The 26911-nt window shown below is 54.8% G+C and overlaps 2 protein-coding genes across 9 annotated transcripts in view; one reads left to right on the top strand and one right to left on the bottom strand.

The window, feature by feature from the left end:
* The window catches only part of SNAP47 (synaptosome associated protein 47), a 44487-nt gene extending 24819 nt beyond the window's left edge, over positions 1–19668 (bottom strand). The window contains exons 1-2 of one of the 3 annotated variants that reach the window (XM_033199468.1): positions 19165–19668; positions 7879–8419 (exon numbers count right to left, since the gene is read on the bottom strand). In XM_033199468.1, the coding sequence (XP_033055359.1) occupies positions 7879–8375 (497 nt within the window). In that variant the 5' untranslated portion in view covers positions 8376–8419; positions 19165–19668. The remainder of the gene's footprint in view (positions 1–7878; positions 8420–19164) is intronic. The other 2 variants (XM_033199469.1, XM_033199470.1) reach the window with 2 other exon arrangements.
* Positions 19170–23569, top strand: JMJD4 (jumonji domain containing 4). Of its 6 annotated transcripts, none has more exons than XM_033199464.1 (6): positions 19170–19652; positions 19852–20017; positions 20622–20747; positions 20968–21235; positions 21617–21715; positions 22081–23569. In XM_033199464.1, exons 1-6 carry the CDS (start codon positions 19253–19255, stop codon positions 22363–22365), a joined length of 1344 nt encoding a protein of 447 aa, XP_033055355.1. In that variant the 5' UTR covers positions 19170–19252; the 3' UTR covers positions 22366–23569. The 6 variants fall into 6 exon arrangements, with proteins under 6 accessions (XP_033055355.1, XP_033055354.1, XP_033055357.1 ...); XM_033199463.1 differs by having other exon boundaries at positions 21617–21763; XM_033199466.1 differs by having other exon boundaries at positions 21617–21798.
* Positions 23570–26911: the final 3342 nt, after the last annotated feature.

The following is a 26911-nucleotide window of genomic DNA, read 5'->3' as shown; positions in this document are numbered from 1 at the left end:
TTTTTTGTATTTTTAGTAGAGACGGGGTGTCACCATGTTAGCCAGGATGGTCTCGATCTCCTGACTTTGTGATCTGCCCGCCTTGGCCTCCCAAAGTGCTGGGATTACAGGCGTGAGCCACCACGCCCGGCTGGGATTTTCTTAAAGATGACTAATTTGCAAATTAGATCTTAAAGGAAACTGATATTGAAAAAGAAGAAAAATCATACTCATACCTAGGAATCTCAAAACTGAAAGGGGACTGAAGGTCCTCTGGGCCAGTGTCCAATGTGAGTCATGTTACACAATCCAACAGAGATGAGTGATAACTCATGTGATAACTTACTAGGCTTTCAACAACTGTATATAGTCAGAAATGTTGCTTTTATGAAGCCAAATTTTCTTTCCTATTATTTTACCACTGTTGATAAAACAAAAACAAAAACAAAAACCACAGTCCGTAATATATTTTAAGAGATTTATTCTGAGCCAAATGTGAGGACCATGACCAGTGACACAGCCTCAGGAGGTCCTGTGAACATGTGCCCAAGGTAGTGGGTTACAGCTTGGGTTTATATGTTTTAGTGGGACATAAGACATCAATCAATACATTGGTTCAGTCTGGAAAGACGGGATAACTCAAAGCAGAGGCTTACAAGTCACAGGTAGATTAAAAGATTTTCTGATTGGCAATTGGTTAAAAGATGGTTTTCCCCTGGCGTTGGGCCACTCAGTGGCCCAGGTTCTCCTCCAATTGTCCTAGACAAACTCCATGTCGTTCTGCCAGTTGGTGGCCTGCAGGCGAGCCGGTGCCTGTCGGTGCATTCCTGTCACCTTTAGTTAAGAGTTATTATCTAAAAACCTGGAATCCCAGCATGGGCACAAAGTGAGACTCCATCTCTACAAAAAAATTTAAAAACTAGGCTGGGTACAGTGGCTCACACCTGTAATCCCAGCACTTCAGGAGGCTGAGGTGGATTACTTGAGGCCCAGGAGTTTGAGACCAGCCCGGCCAACATGGCAAAACCGTGTCTCTATCAAATATTCAAAAATTAGCTGGGCATGGTGGTGTGTGTCTGTTATCCCAGCTGCTCGGGAGGCTGAGGTGGGAGAATTGCTTGAACCTCGAAGGCAGATGTTGCAGAGAGCCGAGATCACGCCAATGCACTCCTGACTGGGTGACAGAGCGAGACTCCATCTCCAATAAAAGAAAAAAGAAAAGAAAGAAAAGAAAACTGGCCAGACGTCGTAATGCATGTCCGTGGTCCAGCTACATGGGAGGCTGAGTTGGGAGGCTCACTTAAGCCCAGGAGTTGGAGGCTGGAGCGAGCTGTGATCGCGCCACTGCACTCCAGCCCGAGTGACAGAGTAAGACCCTATCTCAAAAAGTAAAATAAATAAAAACCTGGAATCAACTGAAAGGAGTGTCTGGGCTGGAGATGGGGGGGGGGCGGCAAGGTTGTTACGGAGATTAGGTCTTATAGGTGGCTGCACTGAGAGATGACTGATGGCAAGTGTTTCCAATTCCAACCTGCAGTAGGAGGAGGGCATAATGAGGCATGTCTGAACCCCTCCTTCTTTTCATGGTCTGAACTAGTTTTTCAGAATTACTTTGGTATCCCCTTGGATAAGACGGGATCCATTCAGTCAGCTGGGGTGCTTAGGATTTTACTTTTAGTTTATACAACTAAAGGACCTAGTTTAGCTTTCTAAAGAAAAAGGTCTCAAGTGACAGCCATCAGTTATTTTAGGCAGTCTTGGTCAGCTTTCCTCTCCAGGCAAAACACTTTTGATTCCCTCTCACAGGTCCTGGTTTTAGTTCTCTCAATTTCCTGTGACCCCCTCATTTCCTCAGTGTTCCCCTCAAAGGCCTACAATGCTCCTGTGCCTCCTGAAGAAGCAGGGCAGGCCACCAGCTCTGATCACAGTGCTGTGAGGTGACCTGCCAAGCACACAATGACATGGGTGCACACACTTTAAAAATCTCTCTATCCAGCCACTTCGGAAAAAAGCATGGAGGCTCCTCAAAAAATTAACAAGGAACAGTTTTGGAAGTGCTGGAAAGGGGAGGGCATAGTCCCTTTAAATGATATGGAAAAGGGGAAGGGAAATGCTGGGTAGAGGAGGGCATGGTCCCTGACTAGGGCTCCATCCTCACGGACAGACAGGCAGGCATTTTTGTTTTCCTGCCCAAATTCGTTTCCCAAGACCACCCTGGCCTGCCACACCCCCGTCCTGTGCCTATAAACATCCTGAGACCCTAGCAGACAGACACACAGGTGGCCAGACATCAAGAGGAGCACATCAGCAGAGGGATACAAGGGTGGCTGGATGTTGACAGGAATGCACCAACAGGCATCAGCACAGCTGCAGGCCACCAACGGGCAGAATGATGTAGAGTTTGGCTGGGGCAGTTGGAGGAGAGCCCAGGCCACTGAGTGGCCCAACTCCAGGGGAAAACCATCTCCCTTTGGGCTTCCCCATCTGCTGAGAGCTACTTCCACTCAATAAAACCTTGCACTTATTTTCCAAGCCGACGTGCAATCTCATTCTTCTGGTACACCAAGGCAAGAATCCCAGGATACAGAAAGCCCTCTGCCTTGTAAAAGGGTAGAGGATCTGATTGAGCTGGTTAACACAAGCCACCTACAGATGGCTAAACTGAAAGAGCACATGGTAGCACATACCCACTGGGGCTCCAGGAGCTGTAAACATCCACCCCTAGATGCTATCGTGGGGTTGGAGACCCACAGCCTGCCCGTCTGTATGCTCCCCTAGAGGTTTGGGCAGCAGGGCACTGAAGAAGCCAGCCACTCCCCCTGTCGAATGCCCTGTGAGGGGGACAAGGGAACCTTTCCTTTTCAGAACCACTATGATCTCGCAATCCTGCTTGTGGGTTTACACCTGTTCCACAGTGGGCAAGCCTATGTAAAACTGCCTGCGACGTAAGGAAGCTGAGAGGCTGCAGAAAGAAGATGACAGACCCCGCTTCTCAGAAGGAAGCATCTAACAGCGACTTATGGACACGAAGGCAGGTCTGTGTCTTGGGCAGCAGTGAGATGAGGCAGTGGATCCCACGCCATGGCCCCCAGACCCAGGGCTTCTGCACCACAGGGGACATATGTGTAGGACAGACCCCGCAGGAAAAGATAAGAATGCCACATGAACCTGCCCAAGGGCAGGGTATGTGGTAAGTACCTGCCCTTACACAAGGAACAATAAGTGAGGTAGAAATCTTAAGAGGCATCCCCAGAATTGGGGTTAATCAGATGTTAAGAAAGCCGATTAGCATCCAAGATGGAGTTGCTTTAGCCTCCACAATAGCCAAAGGAAATAAAACCAGTATCTCAAAGCGACACCAGCACTCCCATGTTCACTGCATCGTGCTTCACTATAGCCAAGGCATGGAAACCACATGTCCATCCACAGACGAATGGATTGAGAAAATGGAACAGTACTGACTCCAACTTAGAGAAAAGCTTGTTTACTTGAATATAATTATTGCTTTGCTTGAGTCTGCAGATTATTAAAAATGCCTTGGGAAAACAGGACCTTCAACAGAAATAAAAGAAAATACACCAACCAACAACTCTGGGAACCAACAACTCACTCTGGGACTCAACAGCTCTGGGAACCAACAGCTCTGGGAACAGGCTGATCAGTCTGATAAGAACAGGCTGATGATGCCTGCAGAAGGCCACAAAGCATTGACCAAGAAAGCAAGGATCAACTGCCCATCTGAGACTTTGCAGGTTTCACAAGGGTGCTTTAATCATTTCCCCTAATTTCCCTTAAAAACCCCTGACCTGTAGTCACAACTCAGGGAGGTGGTTTTTGAAAACGAGTCTACCACCCAGAGGTTGCTGGCTTCCTTAATAAAGCTAACTTTTCTTTCACCAAAGCTCATCTCTTGGGTTTTGGCTTTCAAGCAATGAGTGGCCGAGACCTGAGTTCGGGTACAAAAATATAGTGTCTATACGCCATGGAATTTTATTCAGCCATAAAAAAGAAGGAAATCCTGCCATTTCACCAAGATGGACAGACATGGAGCACATTATGCTGAGTGAAAGGCGCCAGACACAGAGACAAACCCTGCATGACGCATGTGGGACCTCAAGAAGCCAAACTCACAGAAGCAGAGAGAAGGGCAGATGTGGGGCGGGTGGAGAAGCTGGGAGAGGGTGGCCAAGGGCCACCTTTGGTTACAGGATGAACAAGCTCTGGGCAGTAATGACATGGTAGCTGCAGCTCTCCATACTAATAGTACACTTGAAATCTGCCAAGAACACAGATCTTAGGTGTTCTCAACACTCTCAAGGAAAAAAAGAAAAAGGGAACAAAATGACAGGCATATGAGGTAAGAGCTGTGCTCATGGGCATGACTGTGGTGGCGACTTCACAGTGGGTACAAACATCGCATCACCAAGCCACATGCCTGAAACATACACAGGTTTTCTCAGCAATACCTCAATAAAGCTGCAAAAAATAATTATACTTAAAAACAAAGTCTTTATGTAATTGGCCCCAATCTTTCACATTGTTTTTCTGACCTGCTTTTCAAAATCCTGTGTCAGATTTGTCTTGCTTGTGTCTGTTCTGTTTCCTGCATGTACTGGAGGCTGGGAGCCCTGCCTGTGGGCCTGGGGAAATGAGCCGCGCACCAAGCGATCGGCCTGTCCCTTCTGGAAATGTAGTGGGTTACCCAAAGATGGGCTGAGCCAAAGAAACAAGAGTTCCACCCACAACACCAGCATCTGACCCAGCACCTGGGCCCCTTTAGTGCTCCCTGACCACTGTGGCCTTGATTGTGAGGTGAAAAGCCCACCTCGTGTCTCCCACTCTCATGGGACAGGCCGTCCTATGTTCACCTGCGTCGGCCTGCACCACCACGTCTCTCTCCTGCTCAGTAGCTGTCTCCCAGGAGTAGCCCGCCCTGCATCAGCCCCACCACCTGTCCCACCACCCATCCTGGCCACCACAGGCCTCGCTGCCAGCCAGGCGCGCTCTCAGCTGATCCTCGGCACCCCCATTCTCATGTGCCGAGGAGCATGTCAGAGTGAGGCCCTGTGCCTGCCTGCATTCGTGTCTGGTTCGTTCTTAGCGCTGGTGCTCAGAGCTCTTTCCCGCCAGGCAGGAGGACTGAGGTCGTGAGCCTGGCAGGACTGCAGGTCGCTTGCCTTGGCAGCCTCCTCCCAATCTCCCTCTACACAGTCTCTGGGTGCACACAACGCTGGCACCGATGCCAGGTGGCCACGTGGAAACTCGGCTGGGCACAGAAAAAGATGCTCCTTCTCCATGGCATTTTTTTGTCTGTGACTGGGAGGAGGACGACACCCCAGGAAGCAAGGAAAGCCACACTGTGCACCCACAGCCTCCGCTCCAGGACCACAGCACCCTCACCTATGGCTAGGGCTCAGTCTTCTGCGAATATCCCCGGACCTCCCCCTGCAGACACTCTCAGGGTCCAGCCCTGGGACACCCCTCAGCAGTGAGTCAGGGGAGGGAGGAGCCAGGGTGGAGGCACCATGGGGAGGGCTCCAGAATCCCACAGGCTGGAGGGCAGAGGGCTGGTCCCAGCTCACCAGGGCAGGGACCTCACCAGGAGGCTGGGACCTCACCAGGAGGCCGGGATGGTCACATTAGTGTCCATATAGCAGGGCCATGAGGCCCAGTCGTCAAGCACTACTCTGCACGTGTCTGTGATGGTGTGTGTGTCCATGAGATTAAATAGAAATTGGCAGACTCCCAGGAAAGCAGCTGGGCCTGTAATGTGGGCAGGCCCCATGCAATCTGCTGAAGGCCTTAAAAGAACAAGAACTGATCCGAGCAACAGAGTCATGGCCTTGGGCCTATGACTGTCCCTGGGGCTCCAGCTGCTGGCCCCCTGACCTGGCCAGGGTAGAACACATACCTGCCAGTTACACAGAGGAGCTGGGATTGTCGGGGGCTCTGTCATCTTCCGGCTCGAGTCTTGTGCTAGCAAAGCTTTGACTGAAAGGATCTCCTCTTAGTCAAATAGAAGATGTGACCTCAGTCCAACTAACCCACATGCCATACTGATGCACCAATACGACCCTACCTTAGGGCTGAGGGACAGTGGCCAATGCTGAGGTGGGGTTCCAGGGACACAGAGGTTCCGCCCACTGCAGCTGTGGGTGCTGGGAGGAAGTTCTCACTTTCCTCCAAATAATCACAAAACGAGAAACAACACGCTTCAAAACGACTTTTCAAGAAATAATAAAAATAATTGAAAGCATTTAAAAACCTGAGCTATGTGTACTGAAACACACACACACAGATGACACACACAAATACACATGCAGACACAAACACACAGACACACACAGACACACATACACAGACAATACACAGTCACACACACGCGCGCGCACACACATGTGCTCTCAAAGACGTGTCCTTAAAAAAGGGGCAGAGAGCAATAGAGGACGGCAAACTCAACACACACTTCTCCAAACACAAAGGAAACAGACAAACACAGTGGCAGCCTGACACTGAAAAGGGGGCAGACTGGCAAACCCAGGAAGGCGGACAGTACGCCAGCAGTGGGATACTGAGAGGTGACGCAATTAGGATGCCAGAGCCCTATGGGGTGACGAGGAGGGAGTACCAGCACCCTCCCAGCAGGGGCAGGAAGAACCAGGAACACGCAGGCAGAAGTCCATGTGGCACTGCACTGGGAGACCCTCGGCTCCCAGATGGACCCACCCAAGTGGACACCCCCCGGTCCCGGAAGAGGGACTGGATGGAACCCGAGGGCAGAGGGAGTGAACCTTCTACCTGAGCCAGAAAGCAGCCCTCCAAGACTCATGCTCCAGACAGGAGACCCCAGGATGAGGAATTGAGGGTCCCAGTAAAGGGGCCGGGGCTGATACCTCAGCCCCACACACACCATCTCAGGAAAAATGACTGCGACAAAAAAAAACAGGCAATAAACAAGCACCTTGAAAACCAAGAAACCATAAGCAAAACAAGACTATTAATAATATCCAAACAGAGAAGATGCCCAGGCCATGATGTAAGACCCAAAGGTTTTTCCAGGAAACTGGAGGAACACGAAAGAGTTCTAAGAAATTACAAGTACAAATGAAAAATGGTAGGAAGATAAAAACCAGAAACATACACTAGAATAGCAACACTAAAAGAAAGCCAAATAAGAAATGAGTACCCAAACAGAAGACAGCAGGACTCAGAAAGCAAAAATGGGACTTGGAAAAAGAAAAGCATTCTTAAACAAACTGAAGAAATTTTCTGGACATACACGAGGATTTTCATACTAAGAAACATAACAGGAGAACATAGCTCATGAACAAATGGCACATGCTGACAGGAGACACCTCACTCACAGAGACTGTCACCAAGACAGACCTCAATCCACCCTCTGTGATCTCAGAGGCCAGGGCCCATCCCCATTACCACATAGGAGCCACAGACACTGACAGGGGACACCTTACTAACAGAGGCCATCATCAAGATAGACCTCACTCTACCCTCTGTGACCTCAGAGCCAGGGTCTATCCCCATCACCACACAGAAGCCAGAAACAGGAGGTCACAGCACAGTCTCTGCTTGCTGGGTGTGGACTCAGCATGGTGCAGTGGAGAGCAGTGGTGCCAGGCACCCAGTGAGCCAGCACTCACTCGGATCTCACTGTGTGTTTCCAGCAGAGTGCACAGTGTATTCACAGCCTTGGTCTCCGAGTGCTGGATCTTACGGTGTGTACCCACTAAGCATGTACAGCAGGTGAACAGCCATGATCTCAGAATGCTGGATGTGGGCAAATATGGTGCAGTGGCCTGGAACGGTGCCTGGCACAATGAGCCCCCACACATGTGCATCTTACTCTGTGTGTGCCCTGCAAAGTGTACACAGCAAGCCCACCTGTCCGCCACCTCCAGGTCTGACTCCATCTTGTCCAGGCCTCTCATGACGCTGTCCAGCTGCTGGCCCTGGTGGTGCAGGACCCTCGCCGTGTCCTCCAGGCGTTTCTGGGATCCGGCCATGAGTCCCGTCAGCTCCTTGCCCCGGGTCCTGGGGCCAGACACGTCTGCCACAGCTCCAGGCTGAGACAGCAGCAGCTCCCTCCAGAAATGCTCAATGATGCTGAAGACCACATTTCGACTTGGCTGCAGGGAGCTGAACCAGTGCTTGGCATGGCCCTTCTCCAGGATGGTGATGGAGCTGAAGATAAAATGAGAAGCCTCCTTCTTGATCTCAACTATGCTGGAGAGGGGTAAGCTGACCAGAATCTCTCCAGTGCTGTCAGTCATGAACCTGAGTGACAGCAACGTTAAGGACAGTTGTCCAGCAACCCATCGCCTCTCAGGCTCCAGGTAGTAAGTGCACGGCCAGGCGTGGATGCAGATGTCCCTGCTCATCTGTTCCTGGGTCTGTCTGCGCCAAGGTCAGGCCTCTTCTGCCTCTGAAGGAGAAGAGACAGTAACGCTGTGCCATCACCCGTGGACTGGAGACACAAGCAACCACGAAAGGATGCCGCCTCCCCTGCAGCTCTGGGCTCACACAGGCTGCAGCACACAGCTGACTCTCTATCCACCTGTGGCTGCAGGACAAAGCCCTTGTACCCTCTCAGCAGGTGAAGGAGGAGCAGCCAGAGCAGGAGGGCTGGTTTGGAACCAGGACCCCTGAGTCCCAGACTCATGCCCATCCCCCAGGCAGAGGGTTCATACTGTCATCTCCCTCACCACATTCTGTGCCCCTGCACCCAGCAAAGCCACCCTGCTTGGATCAGTGTCCACTGCTGGACGAGACTTGAGAAGGACATCACTGGAGACTTTGCCAGGGCCCTGGGCCTTAGACCTCAGTCCCAGGATGTACTCTCAGACCATTCCAAGGAGCACTGTCTTTTGGCCGTGATGTTCCCTTTAGATGCACATTCCCCTTCGGAAACTTCCATTCATCAACTTCATTGCATAGAGAAAACAATCCTGCAGACAAGTGTTTTCCCTTCTCATAACCCCAGCTAACCCTACAGCGTTCTACAGAACTGAGTAGTAACACGTCCATGTACTAACTTACTGTATGTATGTAGTTTTACATAGCTGCAAGCAATGAAGGTGTCCTATCATGTTTTCACATCTACATTTATCAGTACAGTTTGGAAAGTCTTGGATGATAGATTTGAACGAACCCTCACGGAACATGCAGCCCAACTCTCTCATCGTACAGATAACGTAAGGTTAAGGGCCTTGTGCAAGTTAATACGAGGGCCTTGTGCGAGATCCAGGCACTAGTGCAGGACTCTGCCAGGGTCAGAGCCAGGCCGGGGATGCCTAGCCAAGGTTCTGACAGCAGAGAGGGGTCCAAGGGTAGAGTGGCATTTCTCCCACTTCTCTCACAGAATTTCGCTGTAACATGACTTTACTTATACAAACAGGACAGCCAGCCAGTGTAATTCCCCCAGACATCAAAAAGTGTGGGCTTTCCATGGCACGGCTAGAGGCTGTGGGGTCCTCCGCTTTCTGGCAGCATGTTCATGAGTCCCATTGTGTGCCAAATGCCCTGCTGGGCACCACCTACCCTGATCCGGTCCCTGGTTCCTGTAGCTCATGCAGTTTACACTCTCGAGAGCCAGGTCTTTCATGCAACTGCTGCACTAGACACCATGTCCCCAACACAAGGCTAGATAAGACACACTGAAAAGCCACACCTGCATTTGAAAAGACTGCATCAAATGGGACCCTAATTATATATGAGTATGCAGCCATCTGAGAACACACAATATGTTGTCACACGCAGACCACAGGGTGCACAACCACTGCAGGGAAGGAGGTGTGGCTGGACTGTGGTGGCTGCCTGGCTAGTCTCCCCAGTCCACAGCTTGCCCATGTGGCCACAGGCAGAGCCGCCACCCAGCTTCTCCCACATCCGCCCTGCCTCCAGGGCATGGCACTCAGCACATGGAGAGTGCCGCCTGCTCATCTGGCTGGAAGTTGTGAGGGGGAAGGGCCCCATTTCATTCATTACCCTCCTCGGCAACAACCTGTCACTGAATGAATGGGATGGATGTTTGGGACTTTAGGATGTCTATGCAGCTGGGCCCCTGGGACATGGCTGAGGGGGTGGCCTTGACTGAATGCCCTGTGACCAGACAGATTCGGTCCCAACCAGGCTAATCAATGAGAAATCCTGCTGGAAGCCTCGACAGGACGAGACTGGGTGGATGTGGATGGGATGCAGCTCTCCTTATATCCCTGTGTGTCCATGGCAGCTTCGGCCCAGACTAAACTTTCCAGAATGCCTGCGTGGCAAGCAGCCTGGGGCTGCGACTAGTTTCTCCCTCTTGGCCAGAGAGAAGATGTGAGTTGGGTACTAAGGATGCCATCTCCTCTGGGGGCAGAAGTAAGCAGGCTTGCCTTGTGGACATGCCCATTACAGCATGAGGGATTTCCTGAACCCAGGGCTCTCCAGCTGGGACGCAGATCCACCACGTGTGTAGCATCCACCTGGGATCCAGGCAGACAGGAAGCCCACTGTGCCAAGATGGCAGAGACCACGAAGGCTGGGGCCCCCTACAGGAAGGTGGAAGCCATCTCAGACCCACTGCACCCCCTGGGTGATGCATATGACATCTGCAAGGCCATTCTGCTCCAGGGTGTGGGTCCTTCCCACCAGACTGCTCTCTGATGCCACTAAATATTTAGGCAGCAAATGCCACACACCCACTCTCAGCTCACAACACCCTAAGATGTTTCTATTCGGGGACATCAAGACTTCGTACAAAAGTAAGGTGTCACATTAAAGTGAAATGACCCAACTCCTTCACAGCACAATGAATCTAACTTTTACGCTGATGTGGCTCAAGTGTTCCAAAAATACCTCCCAGTACTCCTCTTATATCTCTGTAGAAAGGTCAGGACTGAATTTCCCAGACACGCATACATGCCAATCAGCTGTTGGTGTCCACTCTGTACATCAGTCCAGATCACCAGCTCTCATCGGTCGTGTGAATTAATCACTAATCACCAGCACAGCCAGCCCGCCACATCCTTGGGCTCCACATCTGTGGATTCAGCAACCCACAGGTCAAAAAATACTCAAAAAAAGAGCTGTCCCTGCACTGAACATGCACGGACTGTTTTTCCTGTCTTTATTCCCTAAGCAACACAGCACCAACTACCCCCACAGCATGTCACCATGGCAGGCTTGTAAGTGACAGAGATGACGTAAGGCTGACGGCAGGATGTGCAGAGAGGACACGTGATACCACGCCACTTCACACCAGGGACTTGGGCATCTGCAGGAGGTCCTGGGAGCAAACCACAGGTACTGAGGGTTGACTATACCTGAAATTAGGAGAAGCCGAAAAGGAAGCTGCTATGTTAAGTAACAGAATTCTATCATCAACACAAAATAAGATACGAGACTTAGAAATAACAAAAATGTCAGGGTTTGAGGGACCCTGTAGGCAGCTTATCACGATGAAAGCTCGAGGAACCCAGGGCACCTTGGCTGACCATGTCTCCCAACTCCAAGAAAGCAGCTCTTAAGGAGGCACATGACACAGTCCAGGCACCAAGGGAGGTCCAGGGGAGCAGACAGATAGAGACATTTAAAGGCCAGCAATGATGACACGGCCTCTGACTGCCACTGAGCAGTGAAGGGAGCCGGTGCCAGAGAACCTTCTGGAAGAGGCTGCAAGGCCTGGGACTGCCGGGAAGGGGAGGCTTCTGCAGTCTCGAGGAACACGCAATGCAGGGGTAGCAACGGGCCAAGGCTAGCAGTGACCACAGCACCCAGTCACAGAGGAGAGCCGGGACTCAGGGAGGCTAGAGCCCACGGGAGACCTTGTGAGAACTTGTCTCAGCCAGACTGCAGGGAATCCCAACATCCACACACACAAAGCACCTCGCACTCTCCCTGCTCAGGAAGGCTCTGGGAGATTTAAGACTGGCCTCTTCCTCTGGGGAAGGCCTGACAGATGGGCTTCTAGCACACACCAAGGGCCTGGCACACCAGTGCCTGGCACATACCAAGGCCAAGCAGATCCATGGGTGGGCCAGCGCTGCCCTTCCTAGGCGATACCATCTGTCACCACCAGGTGGAGGCCAGTGGGAGCCCTAGGCAGCAGGTATCTCACTGCACCTTCCTCTGCAACAGGGGAACACTCACCTGAGCACCCCACATGGCCCCTCAGGAGACACAGAAGAGGGCGCCAAGACCTTCAGTACCATGGCCAACCTAGCTACACCCCCAGCACCCCCCGGGTCACAGCAAGGGCGCAGTGGGCCATACACAGGACCTGCCCCCTCCAGGGCCACCTGTTCCCCATCAGGGCCATGGCGAGGGCCCAGCAGGCCACACACAGGACCTATGATGCTGTTCTGCCACAGCAGCTGCAGGGCCACCCAGCAGGTTCTGGACTATGGGTACACAAAGATGTCTGCTTCTCAGAATTAGGAGGAGGATAAACTATACCAACTCAGTCATGGTCCCCAAAGTCAGGCAAGCCAGTACCCACAGGAGGGGCCGTGGCCCTCCCTGCTCAGCCCTGGAGTTGCTGTGCCTGTGCTCCTGGCTGAAGAGGCTGCCCAGACCTCAGCCATACCTGGCCTTTGAGGGGAGGGACCACACCTTACCACCACCACCTCCATACAGAGAGCTAGACACGGCATGGACAGTGAACGTGTGCTAACCATTGCTAAGCAGGCATGGTTGGGAGGTATTCCAGGAGTGTGGAGGGAAATGATGCACACACTTCCCGGAGAAATCCTGTTACTGGTATTGCAGCACAGTTTACAGCTCTGGAAACATCACCTTACCTTCTGGACCTGTTTACCCACTGTTAAAGTAAGACCAGAAGACCTAAGGTCACCAGCTCTAAAATGTTTCAAATTCAAAAAGAAAGCTGGGCGTGCTGGTGTGCACCTGTGGTCCCAGCTACTCAGGAGGCTGAGGCAGGAGGATCACTTGAGCCTGGGAGGTCCAGGCTGCGGTGAGTCGTGATTGTACCACTGCACTCCAGCCTGGGCAATAGAGTGAAATTCCGTCTCTTTAAAAAAAGAAAGAAGGGAAAACAGACCAAACAACTAGGACATGAACAACCAAGGCTCTTCTCATTATCACATTTTAAACAATAAATATAAGGAAAGTATTCAAGTTTGACAACAACCCAGGAAGAAGCCAGAAGAGAAACTTGTAGCCTCGCTTTTCCAATTGCAGGTTTCCAGGGCTTCATTCCCAGAAAACCTTAGCCAACAGAGATGCAGTGCAAGGACAGAATCGAGGACACCCCATGGAACATCAGAAGCAGCCCAATCTTGGACTCGATCCCCACGCTCGCCAGGCATTCCCCTACCCGATGACACCCCTGGCCCCACACAGAGGCCATGGGAGAACATGGTCCCGGTTCACCTCCAAGGCCAGACCCTCCTCCTGGGGCCCTGATCCCACCCTCTCTCTCTCAGCCCCAAGACCTCTCCGCCCCTCCCATGCCAGGCACTGCACTCTCTGTGAAGGACCATGCATGGTCTCCGTCACAACTACACAGCTCTGCTGGGGTGGAATGAAAGTGGCCACACACAAGACACCGACACAGGGTGTGCTGCCCCACGGGACCTCACTTACAAAAACGTGGTAGCTGGACCTGGTCCCTGAGCCGAGGGGCCTTGCTGAGAGTCACTGAACCCTGGCTCCCTGGCCACTACTCTCTCCAGGTCTCCAACCCTATTTCCATGAGTGCCTGCATCCATTCTCCTTGGCCATAGCCTCCTCATGTACCTGACTGCACAGGGCACACCCTCTTTTTCCAGGTGAGACAACACAGGCCAGAAACTCAACATTACCCACAAGCCGCTACCTCCCAAACACCCACTCCAGCCAGACTCCTTCACGCTTCAAACTTGGACCTCTGATCACCTGCTGATCTGCCCCAACCCCTAACGGGCAATCCAACTTCACAGGCCCTCCCCTATCACCCACTGGGCATCTGTCCCTGACCCTAACAGGCACCCCAACTTCATGGTCCCTTCCCTATCACCCACTGGGCATTTGCCCCCACCCCTAACGGGTACCCCAACTTCACAGCCCCTCCTTCAGCTCCTCCCCTATCACCTGCTGGGCATCTCCTCCCACCCCTAATGGGCACCCCAGTGTAGCAGCACCAGAGTCGGTTCCTCTTTCAGTAAAGGCACCACAGGCCCAGGACTTCTGACTCCTCTCTTCCTCCCCCTCACAAACATGCCATGAGCATGTCCTGGCAGCTGTGTCCCCGCCTTCCACCCCAAGACCACACCACTGACCTGGCACAGGTATTGTCTGCGCCAACCAGCACAAGCAACACACTTGGGGAAGGAGTCGTAGTCACAGGGACTCACTCATCACACACTGCAATCTGTACAATGGGTCTCTTTCAGTCTTTCCATCATATGTGTGACCCCGAGTGATACTCAATATCCAGGAAACAACCTACTTTTAGTTACTTTCCACAGTTCTACCATCCAAGGCAGTCTTCCCTCCCTCCACACCTGGACAACCTCTCAGGCAACCTCCTGACCTCATCCTGTCCCCATCACCCACTCCCCCTCCAGCAGTCAATGAGACAGTCATTGAACAGAATTAGAATATGTCACTTCTCTGCCCAAAGCCCTTCCCTGTGTACTTGGAATGGGATCCAAGTTCCTCACCGCAGCCTCATGGGCTCTACGGGACGTGCGGCCTCCCCACCCTGGCCTTCCTCTGCCCTCTGCTCCCAGCAGCCTTTCCATGCCAGGAAGTCTCACTGGTGGCTCCACTCCTCAGGTCTCTGTTCAGAGGGCTTCCTCACCTTCCTAAGGCACTGTCACCAACCACGGCCCAAACAAAACTCAAGAGAGCTGGTGCTTTCATGTCTGTCACACTAGAGAAGGCAACTGTCATGGGAGGGCTGCAAGGCCTGCTGTACACCATAGGCACCCAGTGAATTTGTGCTGAGTCGACCACAACCACACCACATGGAAACAGGGCTGTGCCAATGCCCTCCTGTACCACACAGTTCTGCAATTAGTCTAAGTCCTGGAGCCCTCACAGTGTCCCTGCCTGCTGCAATCTGCAACCTGCCTCCTCCAGTGCAAGTATGGGCCTGGGGACCCGCGCTGACCCTGAGAACACACAGCTGAATCCTTGAGGGAGGTCATGGCCAGGGGCCCAAGGGTGTCTGCAGCCAACTCACACAAGTGACGCTCTCGGGGAGGAAGTCTGCAGCACAGGGATGGCTCAGCACGCAGGACAATCTGTACAATGGGTCTCTTTCAGCATTTCCATCACTCAAAGATCCCCTGAGTGAGGCTCAGTACCCAGTAAACAACTTATTTTTAGTTAATTTCCACAGTCACAGAACAAACATCTTGCACACCTTCCACTAACTTGCGACCAAGAAGCTCAGTGAGAACAGTGGTGGCTGTGTGTGCCCACAGGGGCGATAGGGTGCGGCCAATCTTTCCAGGCTCCCCTCCCCTGCTCCCCAGACCCTCTTTCCACTCCCTCAGAGGTTCCCAACTCTAGCCATAAGGTGCAGATACGCTCACTGGGGCTGTTTGCATTCAACACAGTGACAGAGGAGCACACATTCAGCACAAAGCGTATTGCATTTTCTCCAAAGTGCTGACTTAAAACCCATCCTGGCCAGGCACAGTGGCTCACACCTGTAATCTCAGCACTCTGGGAGGCTGAGGTGGGAGGATCACTTCGGCCCAGAAGGCAGAAGTTGCAGTGAGCCAAGATTGTACTACTACACTCCAGCCTGAGTGACAATGGAAGACCCTGTCTTAAAAGAAAAACAATAAAAGCGTCCTAATGGAGTACTGTGTGGGGCCCAAGAATGTGGATTTCTTGCCATTCCCAAGCGATCCCAGGGCTGACCTAGGGGGCTCTGGGTGACACAAGCCTGTGTTCCAGTCCCATGAGAGCTGATAACACTCCAGGCCTCCTGTATATACAGCAGTGACACTGACCCCAGGGGGCACCCTGCGGACTAGGGACCAAGGTCGATTAAGGTCAGTTTAATTGTCAATATTGAGGTCAATATGTGGCAAGATGCTACAGCATATTGTCAAGTAAAAAACAAAAGGCTAAAAGTAGCAAAAGTTTACGTATGTATATTATACACGATGGAGAAAGAGACTCTGTGTATGTGTGTGTGTGTGCACCTGTGCGTGAACGTATAGGCAAGGACTAGGGGGACAGAAGAGCGGAGAGCGAGAATGAAGGAATGAATGAATGTGAAGGAACGTGGAAAAACCGGCTCTGCACCAGGAAATAAAAACCGGTCATCTCAGTCAGGCGTGGTGGCTCACGCCTGTAATCCCAGCACTTTGGGAGGCCAAGTCGGGCAGATCACGAGGTCAGGAGTTCGAGACCAGCCTGACCAACATGGTGAAACCTGTCTCTACTAAAAATACAAAAATTAGCTGGGCATGGTGGTACGCGCCTGTAATCCCCGCTACTCAGGAGGCTGAGGCAGGAGAATCACTTGAACCTGGGAGGTGCTACTCAGGAGGCTGAGGCAGGAGAACCACTACAACCTGGGAGGCGCTACTCAGGAGGCTGAGGCAGGAGAATCACTTCAACCTGGGAGGCGGAGGTTGCAGTGAGCCAAGATCGTGCCACTGCACGCCAGCCTGGGCGACGGAGTAAGATGCCGTCTCAAAAAACAAACAAAGCAAAAAAACCCGGTCGTCTCTGGATGGAACTGGAGGTGATTCTTTCTCCGCACTGTAACTTCTCCAGACATTCTGATTCTCTAGTGTAAAAAAAAACCCAACAAACGATTGCATACCGTTACCATACAAGTCACAATGGGGCTGACCAGGAAGGGACTATAGCACACACTGAATCACACAATCCCCAAAACAACTCTCCACCTCCTGCTCCTGCCCCCATATCCCACCTTTACCTGGACTCAGACTCCCAAAACTCACTTTCCTCCTAGTCCTCCCTCTTCTGCTCCTCCCTGTTCTCCTGGGTAAACCTCACACCCCTTGGAAAGAGTCTTCCAGCAAGGCTCAGAGCCCCAGCACTCCTAGAACCTCCGGTATCCCCGCTCATAAGGGTAAATAAAACATTTCCATTGCTTCATAAAGGGAAGGCAGGTATCCCTCTCCCCCTTAGGATACCTCTGTTTGGTCTGGAATGAGACAGCCCAGTGTCCACATTTTACAAGACACAGTCACGGTCTGATGGCCCGTAGACTGTCATCAGACCTCCAAACCTAACTCAAAGGCCTCTCACTGTGTGCAAACCAGCACAAGCTGCCTCTCATTTCTCTGCGAGAGATGAGCGGTTCTGACTGCTCCTCCTTCCGTCTCCCTGTCAAGATGCCTGGGAAATGCTGCCCAGACTGCACTCTCTCACAGAGTGCCTATGCGCACACAGCCTGCCAGGCTTTGTGGGCAATAAATTTGCTATCTTCCCTTCTGCATCCATGTGGGTAGGTCTGAGCTGATTTCTCCAGCACACCAAGACATACATCACATAGGGTCCCCCTTGGCCCCCACTTCTGTGTCCTGGTCGAAAATCAGAGTACCCTGACCCCTCTGTGCCCCAACCACAGGTTTTCCCCACCAGGCTTCAACCCAGTCCAGGGCCTTGAACATTTCCAGACATGGAAGAAAGTATCTAGGTTTACTACAAAGAAAATGACCTTGGCCCTGAGCCAAATTCCTGAAACCTTCCTATAAACTGCATAACCCATCCCTCTTCCAAGAGACATACCTAGGCAGGACATCCCTTTTCCCTTACTGCCCATCTCGAGGACTGCTGCAGCCCACTCTATATGAAAGTTACCCTAACAAAAGTTCTAGGCAGGGCCTGGCGCAGTGGCTCACACCTGTAATCCCAGCACTTAGGGAGGCCAAGGCAGGAGGATCGCTTGAGCTCAAAGGTTCGACACTGGCTTGGGCAACACAGAGACCCTGTCTCTACAAAAAAAAACCAAAACAAAACAAAACAAAAAAACAACCAGAAAACTAAGCTGGGCATAGTGGCTCATGCCTGTAGTCCCAGCTACTTGGGAGGCTGAAGCAGGAGAATTAGTCAAGCCCAGGAGGTGGAGGCTGTAGTAAGCTGTGATCGCGCCACTGCACACCCTGTCTCCCCACCTCCCCCCCCAAAAAAAACTGCCCTGGGCTCACCATGCATTTAGCACTTCTTTCTTTGGTATCCCAACTGGTCCCACCTGAGGACAGTGTGGGAAACTCCCTTGCCGCCACTTTTGGGGTAACTCCAGTTGTAAATTCGGCAAAACACTACTCATGTCACTATTCCAATGTCCTCCCATTTCAGCCCCGCTCATGTGTACACAGCCCCAAATGCCTACCCACACTCCCACCACACCTTCATTTCACACCCTCCCTCATTCCCCACCATCTTTTCCAGACGCCCGTCATCCCCTGGGGCCCCATGCCATGCCCTCCAGGTCCCCTGTGGGTCCCATTCTCCCATCTAGGTTACTCTGCCCCCTCCAGCGCCCCCCCCCACCATTTTCCTCCAGGTCCCCACCATCCTCTCTAGATCCCACTGTCCCCTCCAGGTGCCACTGATCCCTCCAGGTCCCCACTGTCTCCATCCCCTCCAAGTGCTACCATCCCCTCCAGATCCCCACTATCCCCTCTAGGTCCCCAATGTCCCCATCTCCTCCAAGTGCCACCGTCCTCTCCAGGTTCCCACCGTTCTCACCAGGTCCCCACTTGTCCCCATCCCCTCCAGATCCTACCATCCCCTCCAGGTCCCTACTGTCCCCATGCCCTCCAGACCCCACCATCCCCTCCAGGTCCCCACTCTTCCCATCCCCTCCAGGTCCCAACTCTTCCCATCCCCTCCAGGTCCCACCGTCCCCTCCAGATCCCCACTGTCTCCATCCCCTCCAAGTGCCACCGTCTCCCCAGGTCCCCACCGTCCCCTCCAGGACCCTACCATGTCCGCTAGATCCCACCATCCCAGGGCCCCCCAGCTCTCCCTCTGGGTCCCACCATCCCTGGGCGCCCCCGCACCGCCGCACTCCCACCCCTAAAACCGCCTCTGTCTCCGCCCCTCTTCCAGCGCAGCCTGCATACTCCCCACCCCCCGGGGATGTGGGAAGGAGGACTCGGGCTGTCAGCCACAGCGCGCGGACTGAGCCGAGGGCGTACGCTAGGGCTAGGGCCGGGCCCCCAACAGACCACCGCCGTCGCTCACCTGGGGAAAGCCAGACGTAACCCACAGGCGTTTGCTGCGCCTCTACGCCTCGGCGCCTGCGCAGTGAAGACCGCGGCGAGCCGCGCGCATGCGTGTAGGGCCGAAGCCCCAGGCGCTGGTCCAGCGGAAACGCGGCGCTTTCTGTCTTCTGGTTTCGAGGCTGGTCCTCACCGTTTCCGCTCCGGCGGAAGTGAGGAGAAGGGTCCTTCGACCCGTGCCGAGCTGGATGGACCGCGAGACGCTCGCCCTCGCTGACCGCCACTTCCGAGGCCTGGGGGGTGGTGTCCCCGGCATCGGCCAGGCTCCGGGCCGGGTAGCCTTCGTCTCGGAGCCGGGAGACTTCTCCTACGCCGACTTTGTGCGGGGCTTCCTCCTGCCCAACCTGCCCTGCGTGTTCTCCAGCGCCTTCACGCGGGGCTGGGGCAGCCGGCGGCGCTGGGTGACGCCCGCGGGGAAGCCCGACTTCGACCACCTGCTACGGACCTACGGTGGGGCGGCGGGCGCAGACCCCGGGCGGGGAGGACAGGCCGGCGGGACCCAGGCCCAGGAGGCCTCTGCCTAGAGAGGGGCACCAGGGAGGGTGAGGGGGGCCAGACGCGTGGCCCCTGGAGAGTTTCTCTGCAGACGGTTTGGAGTGAGGACGGGGCCCAGGGAGGTGGCATGGACCGTGCCTGACTTTCATTTCAGGAGACGTGGTTGTACCAGTTGCAAACTGTGGGGTCCAAGAATACAACTCGAACCCCAAAGAGCACATGCCTCTGAGAGACTACATCACCTACTGGAAAGAGTACATCGAGGGGGGCTACTCCTCTCCCAGGGGCTGTCTCTACCTCAAAGACTGGCACCTGTGCAGGTAATGGGGCTTGGGACGCACCAAGGCGCTACCTTCCCTATCGCTGCGGGAATCCAGAGGCCTTTCTGATGAAGGTGGCCCCTAGCTGCACAAAGAGGAGCTATTCTTCCCCGTGAGGCATTTTAATCGGTGTAAAAGAAACTAGATTGTCTTCCGCATGGCTGCAAGTGTTCTTCTTTGGGAGATCAATATGTTTTTTTTTTCCGGGATAGATCCCCTCAGCCTCCCTAGTAGCCGGAATTACAGGCATGCACATCCACGCCCGGCTAATTTTTTTTTTTTTTTTTTTAAGAGACTACATTTCGCCATATTGCCCAGGCTGTTCTTGAACTCCTGAGCTCAAGTGATGCATCCACCTCAGCATCTCAAAGCACTGGGATTATAGGCATGATCAGTACTTTTTCATAAGCAGAACCATTGTGGTCAGACTGCCCCCACCCCACTCCCCCACCAGCAGCTGGCTCAGAGTAGGTGCTGGGGCTCTTTGGGGGCTGCAACCATCTGAAAGCTCCACTGAAGCCAAGTGATCTCAGTTGCCCACTCGTGCTGCCCTAGTCCTCGTGCCTCACGTGCTGTCGGTGGTGCCCTTGCGCCCTCCTCACAGGGACTTCCCGGTGGAGGACGTTTTCACCTTGCCTGTGTACTTCTCATCCGACTGGCTGAATGAGTTCTGGGATGCACTGGATGTGGATGACTACCGCTTTGTCTACGCAGGGCCTGCAGGCAGCTGGTGAGGCCACGGATGTGGAACCCAAAGGGACCTGGTGACGGAGCGGACCCCGGGAGGCTCAGGGTGGCAGGAGGGGTCTGCTTGGCACAGGCTTCACAGTGGGTGCCATTCCTCGAGACCAAGGGGCCACCCCTCCTTCAGTTGGACCAGGCCTCTGGGGTGCCAGACAAAGCCCATACTAGCCCCTACAGGCATGAACCAGGCGCTCTTGCTGCTGCAGGTCCCCGTTCCATGCTGACATCTTCCGCTCCTTCAGCTGGTCTGTCAATGTCTGTGGGAGGAAGAAGTGGCTCCTCTTCCCCCCAGGGCAGGAAGAGGCCCTGCGGGACCGCCACGGCAACCTGCCCTATGACGTGACCTCCCCGGCACTCTGCGATACGCACCTGCACCCGCGGAGCCAGCTTGCAGGCCCACCCTTGGAGATCACGCAGGAGGCGGGCGAGATGGTGTTTGTGCCCAGTGGGTGGCACCACCAGGTGCACAACCTGGTAATGTGCTGCTCTCCTGCCCCCTGTGAGGGCTTTCCTGCAGGAAGATGGTAGCACCACCTACCCACTCTCCCAGCCAGAGTGGGGCTGGAATGGGGTGGCTCATGGGTGAGGCTGACCCCTTCACAAGGTGGTGTCACTGAGGCCTAACCTCTGTTTCACCCCTTGCCGGTCCCTGGGTCTACTTGCTCTGGGTTCACTGGCTGAGGTGGTCCGAGCCCACCACCCACTTCCCTGCTGAGCAAGCCCTGCTGGGAGACAGGAAGGCCTTCTTGGCTGTAGAGGGCTGGACCCCACAGTGGATTCCTGGTGCAGGAGATGTGGGCTGGTTGGGGGGCACCTGCCATGGGCTCAGGCCTGCCTGTACTGTGCCCCTTCCAGGACGACACCATCTCCATCAACCACAACTGGGTCAATGGCTTCAACCTGGCTAACATGTGGTGCTTCCTGCAGCAGGAGCTATGTGCCGTGCAGGAAGAGGTCAGCGAGTGGAGGGACTCCATGCCCGACTGGCACCACCACTGCCAGGTGGAGCAGCTGCGTGTGGAGGCTATCAGTGCCAGGTCCCTGGGAGGCCTGCAGGCTCAGGGCGGGTGTGGCTGTCAGGCCGAGCTGTGGGTAGGTGCTGGCTGTGACTGTGGGACAGCCTGGGCTGAGCCCTGGGGGAGGCTTTCAGGCTGCATTTCAGGCTTTCAGCCTCAGATTCCCTTGGTCACTGTCCGGCTTCTCAGTGCCTCTGTCTTATTGGTCCCCTCTTCGTCCTTGGGGACTGGGCGCATGTCGGATGCTTTGCAGCTTGGACTGTGTCCATGGTGTCAGCTCACTGGCCTCTTCCCTCTGCCCAGGTCATCATGAGGTCCTGCTCGGGCATCAACTTTGAAGATTTTTACCACTTCCTCAAGGTCATTGCTGAGAAGAGGCTCCTGGTCCTGAGGGAGGCAGCCGCTGAGGACAGTGCTGGGTTGGGCTTCGAACAGGCAGCCTTTGATGCTGGGCGCATCACAGAGGTGCTGGCCTCCTTGGTTGTGCACCCCAACTTCCAGAGAGTGGACACCAGCGCGTTCTCACCACAGCCCAAAGAGCTGCTGCAGCAGCTGAGGGAGGCTGTTGATGCCGCTGTGGCCCCATAGCACCTGTCTTGAGGACAGAAGGACGGGTGGACGAGAGGCAGCCTCCTGCTCCAGGGCCCTTCCAGAAATAAACTGCCCTCCCTGTGACCTGGGGCCCATCCCTGTCGAGGCTCGTGGCCTGCCTGTTCATGGCCATTGCCTGGGTGCCCGTTTTCAGGTGAGGACCAATGAGGTCAGGGACCCAAGAAGGGATGTGGCCCTTCTGACCTGCAGCAGGTCTGCTGGGAGGTTGGAGTGGCACCATGACCTGGCTCTTTTGGGGGCCCTGCCTCCTTAGGCCAGGATGCCTGAGCTGATAGGAGTCTGTCTGATGTGCCTTCTCTGGAGTCTCCTCTCAGCCTGGTCCCCTCGTCTCAGGCCATTGGGCCACCCCCTGGCTCTGCCCTATGGGCTCAGGAAGAGGTTGGAGCAGCGCTGGGCAAGCTCACCAGGGCCTCCAGGCAGGACTGGGTTGGCCTCCATCACCTCCAGGTGATGGGCTCTGGAGCCAGTGGCCAGGGCCTTCCTCTGGGTACCCAGAGGGGAGGGCTGGGCTGGGCTGGCCTCTGCCACCTCCCTACCTTTGGAGTAGCCTTCGCAGGGCCTGTGGGCACCTGGAAAGGCCATGAGTGTGGGGGTGGAATCCCATCTGCTGCTGAATCCTCACTTGGGCCTGAGGGGCTTGTGCCTGCTGTGCGCTCACAGCTGGGTCTTCGCAAGGATGCTGTTCTCAGGGGTGGTGGGTCTCCGGCCCCTCTTCACAGTGGGCATGATGGAGGTGTGGGCGGGCTTGTCCAGGCCAATCAAGGCACAGCGGTGAGCAGCGGAGGCCTGTGATGGGGAATGGACTCTCGTGGGATCCTCCTGCAGAGGATGCCCCAGGCCTGAACCCTCTAGTGGATCCACAGTTTGTGGAGACTGGCACTCTGCCAGCCCTGTCCTTGACCCAGAGTGCAGCACTTTTTCAGTTGGCCCCTGGTTGGCTGCCCCACCCCAGCAGGGGAGGAGGCATCTGAATCCGCAGGGATGGCACGTGCCATGGCTGTGTGCATTGCCTGCCCATGGCATCCACTGGGGCCGCTGGCACTTGTCTAGGATGGAAGCCCCTAAGAAGGGCCGGGGTTTCTGTCTGCTCTGTTCAATGAATCATGTGAAGTGCCTGCAAAAGCAGCTTTACACAGTAGGTGCTTCATATGTGTCTGTCCAATGAATGAGCTCCAGCCAACAACTTTCCAGGGACCTGTATGCTGGGCCCCCCTGCTAGCTCCCAGGGATCCCTGGTCTGCACAGAAATGCCCTGAGACATCATCCGGCCTCCTACAGATGGAGCTCGCACTGCCCAAACCACAGGCGGCAAAGGTGCTTTGTGGGGGAGGAGGGGGAGGTAGCAAAAATGCACGACTGCAGACTTGCCAGGACCAGGCCCAGGCTGAGTGTGGGCATAGCACACCCTTTTAGCCCCTCCAGTAACCTCTGAGCTTGGGCCTCTTGGCACCTACCGCACAGGCTGAGGCCAAGGGTTGGGGTATGTGCCCTGGGTACTGCCAGCAGGCAGCTGAGGTACCTCTGCCTGAGCTGGGGCTCCCCTTTGAGCGGCAGGTCCAGCACCTGCAGGGGAGGGGCACCACCAGGTGGTGGGTGCTAGGTGTCCTTCAGCTTCTCTCATGATGAAGGCAGCACTGAGGACCCCAGGGCAGCCAGGGCCCAATGCGAGCTGGCAGCTCAAGGTAGCACAGGTCGCAGCCCATTACCATCCAGGCTGTGTGGTCCTGCACTCCTGAACTGTGTGTGAAGGCCCTCGTGTTTCTGCAGTCAGGAGGCAGTGCACAGACACTCCCGAGAGCCCTGCTAGCCTCAGTCACTTTCTTAAAGCAAGCATTGAGAATCTCGGGCCGGGGCTGTTAGAGATGCAGCAAAGCAGCAAATGCCAGAAGCTCTGTGGGGGAGATAGAGCCCTCCACAGGGCAACGGCTGAACTGCAGCTGGCATTGATGACTCCATAGTCAAAGACCATGACTCCTTTTGCCTACCTCACTCCAGGTTGGCAAAACAAAACAAAACAAAAATGCTGACACCAGGGCCAGGTGGGTTGTGGGGCAGCCGCTGTGCAGAGTGTGGCTATACAGCAGTTTGAAGTGTCCGGCAGGATGCCCCTTTCCCAAGTATGCTGCCCTGGGATCCTGTCCGGGGTTGGGGATGCATGTTGTCAGCACATGTGAGGGTCTTCACAGAGTGAATCGCACCTCTGCAAGAAGCCTGAAAAGCTGCATTGCCCTGGGAACTAGCCTCCTGGAGTGCGAGGTAAGGAGCTGCAGATGTGTGGCAGTTAGGCCCTGCCCTTTGCGTGTCATCCCTATCAAGTGTGAGAAAGGACAGGCAGGCTGCAGCTAACTGGTGCTCCAGAGGAAAGGGGTCAGATAAACAATGCAGATGCTCGACCTAAGGCTATGTGTTTGCTGCACAAAGATGGATATACTTGCAAGTGTGGGGACAATGGCTGCGCACCCTACCATGGCTGGGTGAGGGCATGCAGTGGCCCAGATTCCTTGGGGAGTGGGACCTGTGGGCCCCCACATGAAGGCTGGAAAAGTCAGGCCCTTCTGTGTCTGCACAGACTCTGGCCTGGGAGGACACAGAGCAAGGGAGCATGATGGGGCCTATGGGCACCTCTAGCACATGCCTGCCCTGCCCTGAGCTTGCAATTGTGATTGGCTGGAATCCGTGGAGGCAGAGACAGGAGCCCCAAGTCAAGTTGTTGCTGGCTGTGGCGAAGCCAGTTTCCCTGCATCCAGAGGGCTGTGGCCTCCGGAGAAGGTGTCTCCCCCAGGGACCAAGACCATCCTCGTGCTTGTGCCCTTCCGCCCGCTGAGCCAGTGGAAGGGGCAACTCCTTGGCCAGCTACCCTGAAGCCCACATCCCAGGTCTGGGGCATCTCTGATAGCCACATCCAAAGCCACATCCTACCCTTTGTTCATCCATGCTCCAGAGTGTCAGCCTCAGCCCTGTCCCCCATCCACCACTGTGGGTGGTTGTGGCAGATAATGGTGCCAGCGTCCACCCCAACTGCAACTACCAGCTGCATCTTGGATCCCCAGGCAGACAGAAGGTAGGCCCTGGTTTCCAAGTCAGTGACTCCTTCCACTGGTGTAGAAGGCTTCATTTCCAAGCCCTGGCTTCACAGGCTTCCCTCCCATCTGTCCAGGAAAGGGGAGAGGGGATGTGGGGTGGGGAAAGACATTATCCTCAGAGTTGCAGGGCTGATCCAGGAGACCCTGGCCTAGCCCAGGTGGTCAGTCATGTGGTCAATGCCAATGGCTACAACCTTGGGCCACTAGAGGAGCATGGACAGTCCTTTTCCCTAAGCCCTGGGCCTGAGCTTGGCCAAGGGTAGGGAGCAAGATGTCCAGTGTCCTGTGGTCTGTACCCCCAAACTCAGCAGCCCTAGAGGCAGGAACTCCAGGGACCAGGGCCTCTCTCTCCTGACTGGGGGCTGACCCCAGAAGTCCCCTTCCACAGGCCCCAGTTACCCTCCCACTGCAGGCTCTGACCTACAGGAAAACAGCTGGAGCTGGGTTCCTACCCTGTTCCTCTGGGAGAGCCAGACCGTCCTGAAGCTAGAGGAAAATCCACGGGTAGAATCCTGCATAAGCACACGCCAAATAGACCCTGCCTGGACCCCTGGCCCCGCCTAGGGAGCCGCAGGCCGGTGGATTCTGGCCTTCCTCTGCAGCCTGCCATCCCCCTCCCCTGCAGGAAGGCACCAGAGTGTCCACCCCCGCAGCCCCACTCAGAGATGCGTGCCTGCTCCCATCGGAGGCCTTCGGCCTCAAGGCAGGGCCTGCCTGCTCCCTAGACCGTTCCCCTCGCCTCTGCCCCGTGTTGGGAATCGGGGTCTTGGGTATTACCTTCAAATCCGGCCAGCTTCCCGCCACAGCGAAGGAGAATCAGACACCCCGTGCCAGGGACTTGCAGCAGAGACGTGGGCCCGGTCTTCACTGCCTTTGCTTCTGGGACCCTGTGAGGGCAGGAACCGGAGTCTTGCCTTCATGACTTTGGTTGGGGGCAGTGCCAGGTGGGAAGTTTCCTGTCGGGCACTACGTGGGGGCGGGAGGGACAGGCGGGGAGGAGGCAGGATCGGGAGGGGAGGGGCGGGAGGGCCAGGTGGGGCGGGGATGGGAGGGAGGCGGGGAGAGGACGGGATGGGAGGGGCAGGCAGGGCGGGCCGCGGGGGCCAGGATGACCCTGGGGCTTCCCTGGCTTCAGGTGCCTTCTGAGCACAGCTGGGCCCGCTGCCCCCTGGTGGCAAGCACGGGCCCTGCAGCCCCAGCTAAGAAACCCAGTAACAAAACCCTTCCCTGCCCTTGTGTCTCTGGGGTCCATGTGTCTGAGGAAGCGGGGTTAGGGATTCAAAGTTTGAGGTGTAAAAAAAAAAAAAAAAAAAAAATGACCAAGGCAGTCTCAATCATTTTAAGAGGTTTATTTTCCAAGGTTAAGGATGTACCCAGAAAAGAATACAGAACCACAGGGAAAATTGTGGTCCATGGTTTTTCTAAGGAGGATCTGGGGA

This window comes from Trachypithecus francoisi, unplaced genomic scaffold, assembly GCF_009764315.1.
Source record: "Trachypithecus francoisi isolate TF-2019V2 unplaced genomic scaffold, Tfra_2.0 Lachesis_group5, whole genome shotgun sequence".
NCBI lineage: Eukaryota > Metazoa > Chordata > Mammalia > Primates > Cercopithecidae > Trachypithecus > Trachypithecus francoisi.
This window is presented reverse-complemented; position numbering and strand designations above follow the sequence as displayed.

What these genes read in the sequence shown, in the direction of transcription:
- JMJD4 (XM_033199461.1), top strand. Translation starts at nt 19,253, where the DNA reads ATGCGTGTAGGGCCGAAGCCCCAGGCGCTGGTCCAGCGGAAACGCGGC. An exon ending in CCACCTGCTACGGACCTACG is followed by an intron (nt 19,653 to 19,851) that starts GTGGGGCGGCGG and finishes CTTTCATTTCAG; the next exon opens with GAGACGTGGTTGTACCAGTT. An exon ending in GCTGTCAGGCCGAGCTGTGG is followed by an intron (nt 21,854 to 22,080) that starts GTAGGTGCTGGC and finishes CCCTCTGCCCAG; the next exon opens with GTCATCATGAGGTCCTGCTC.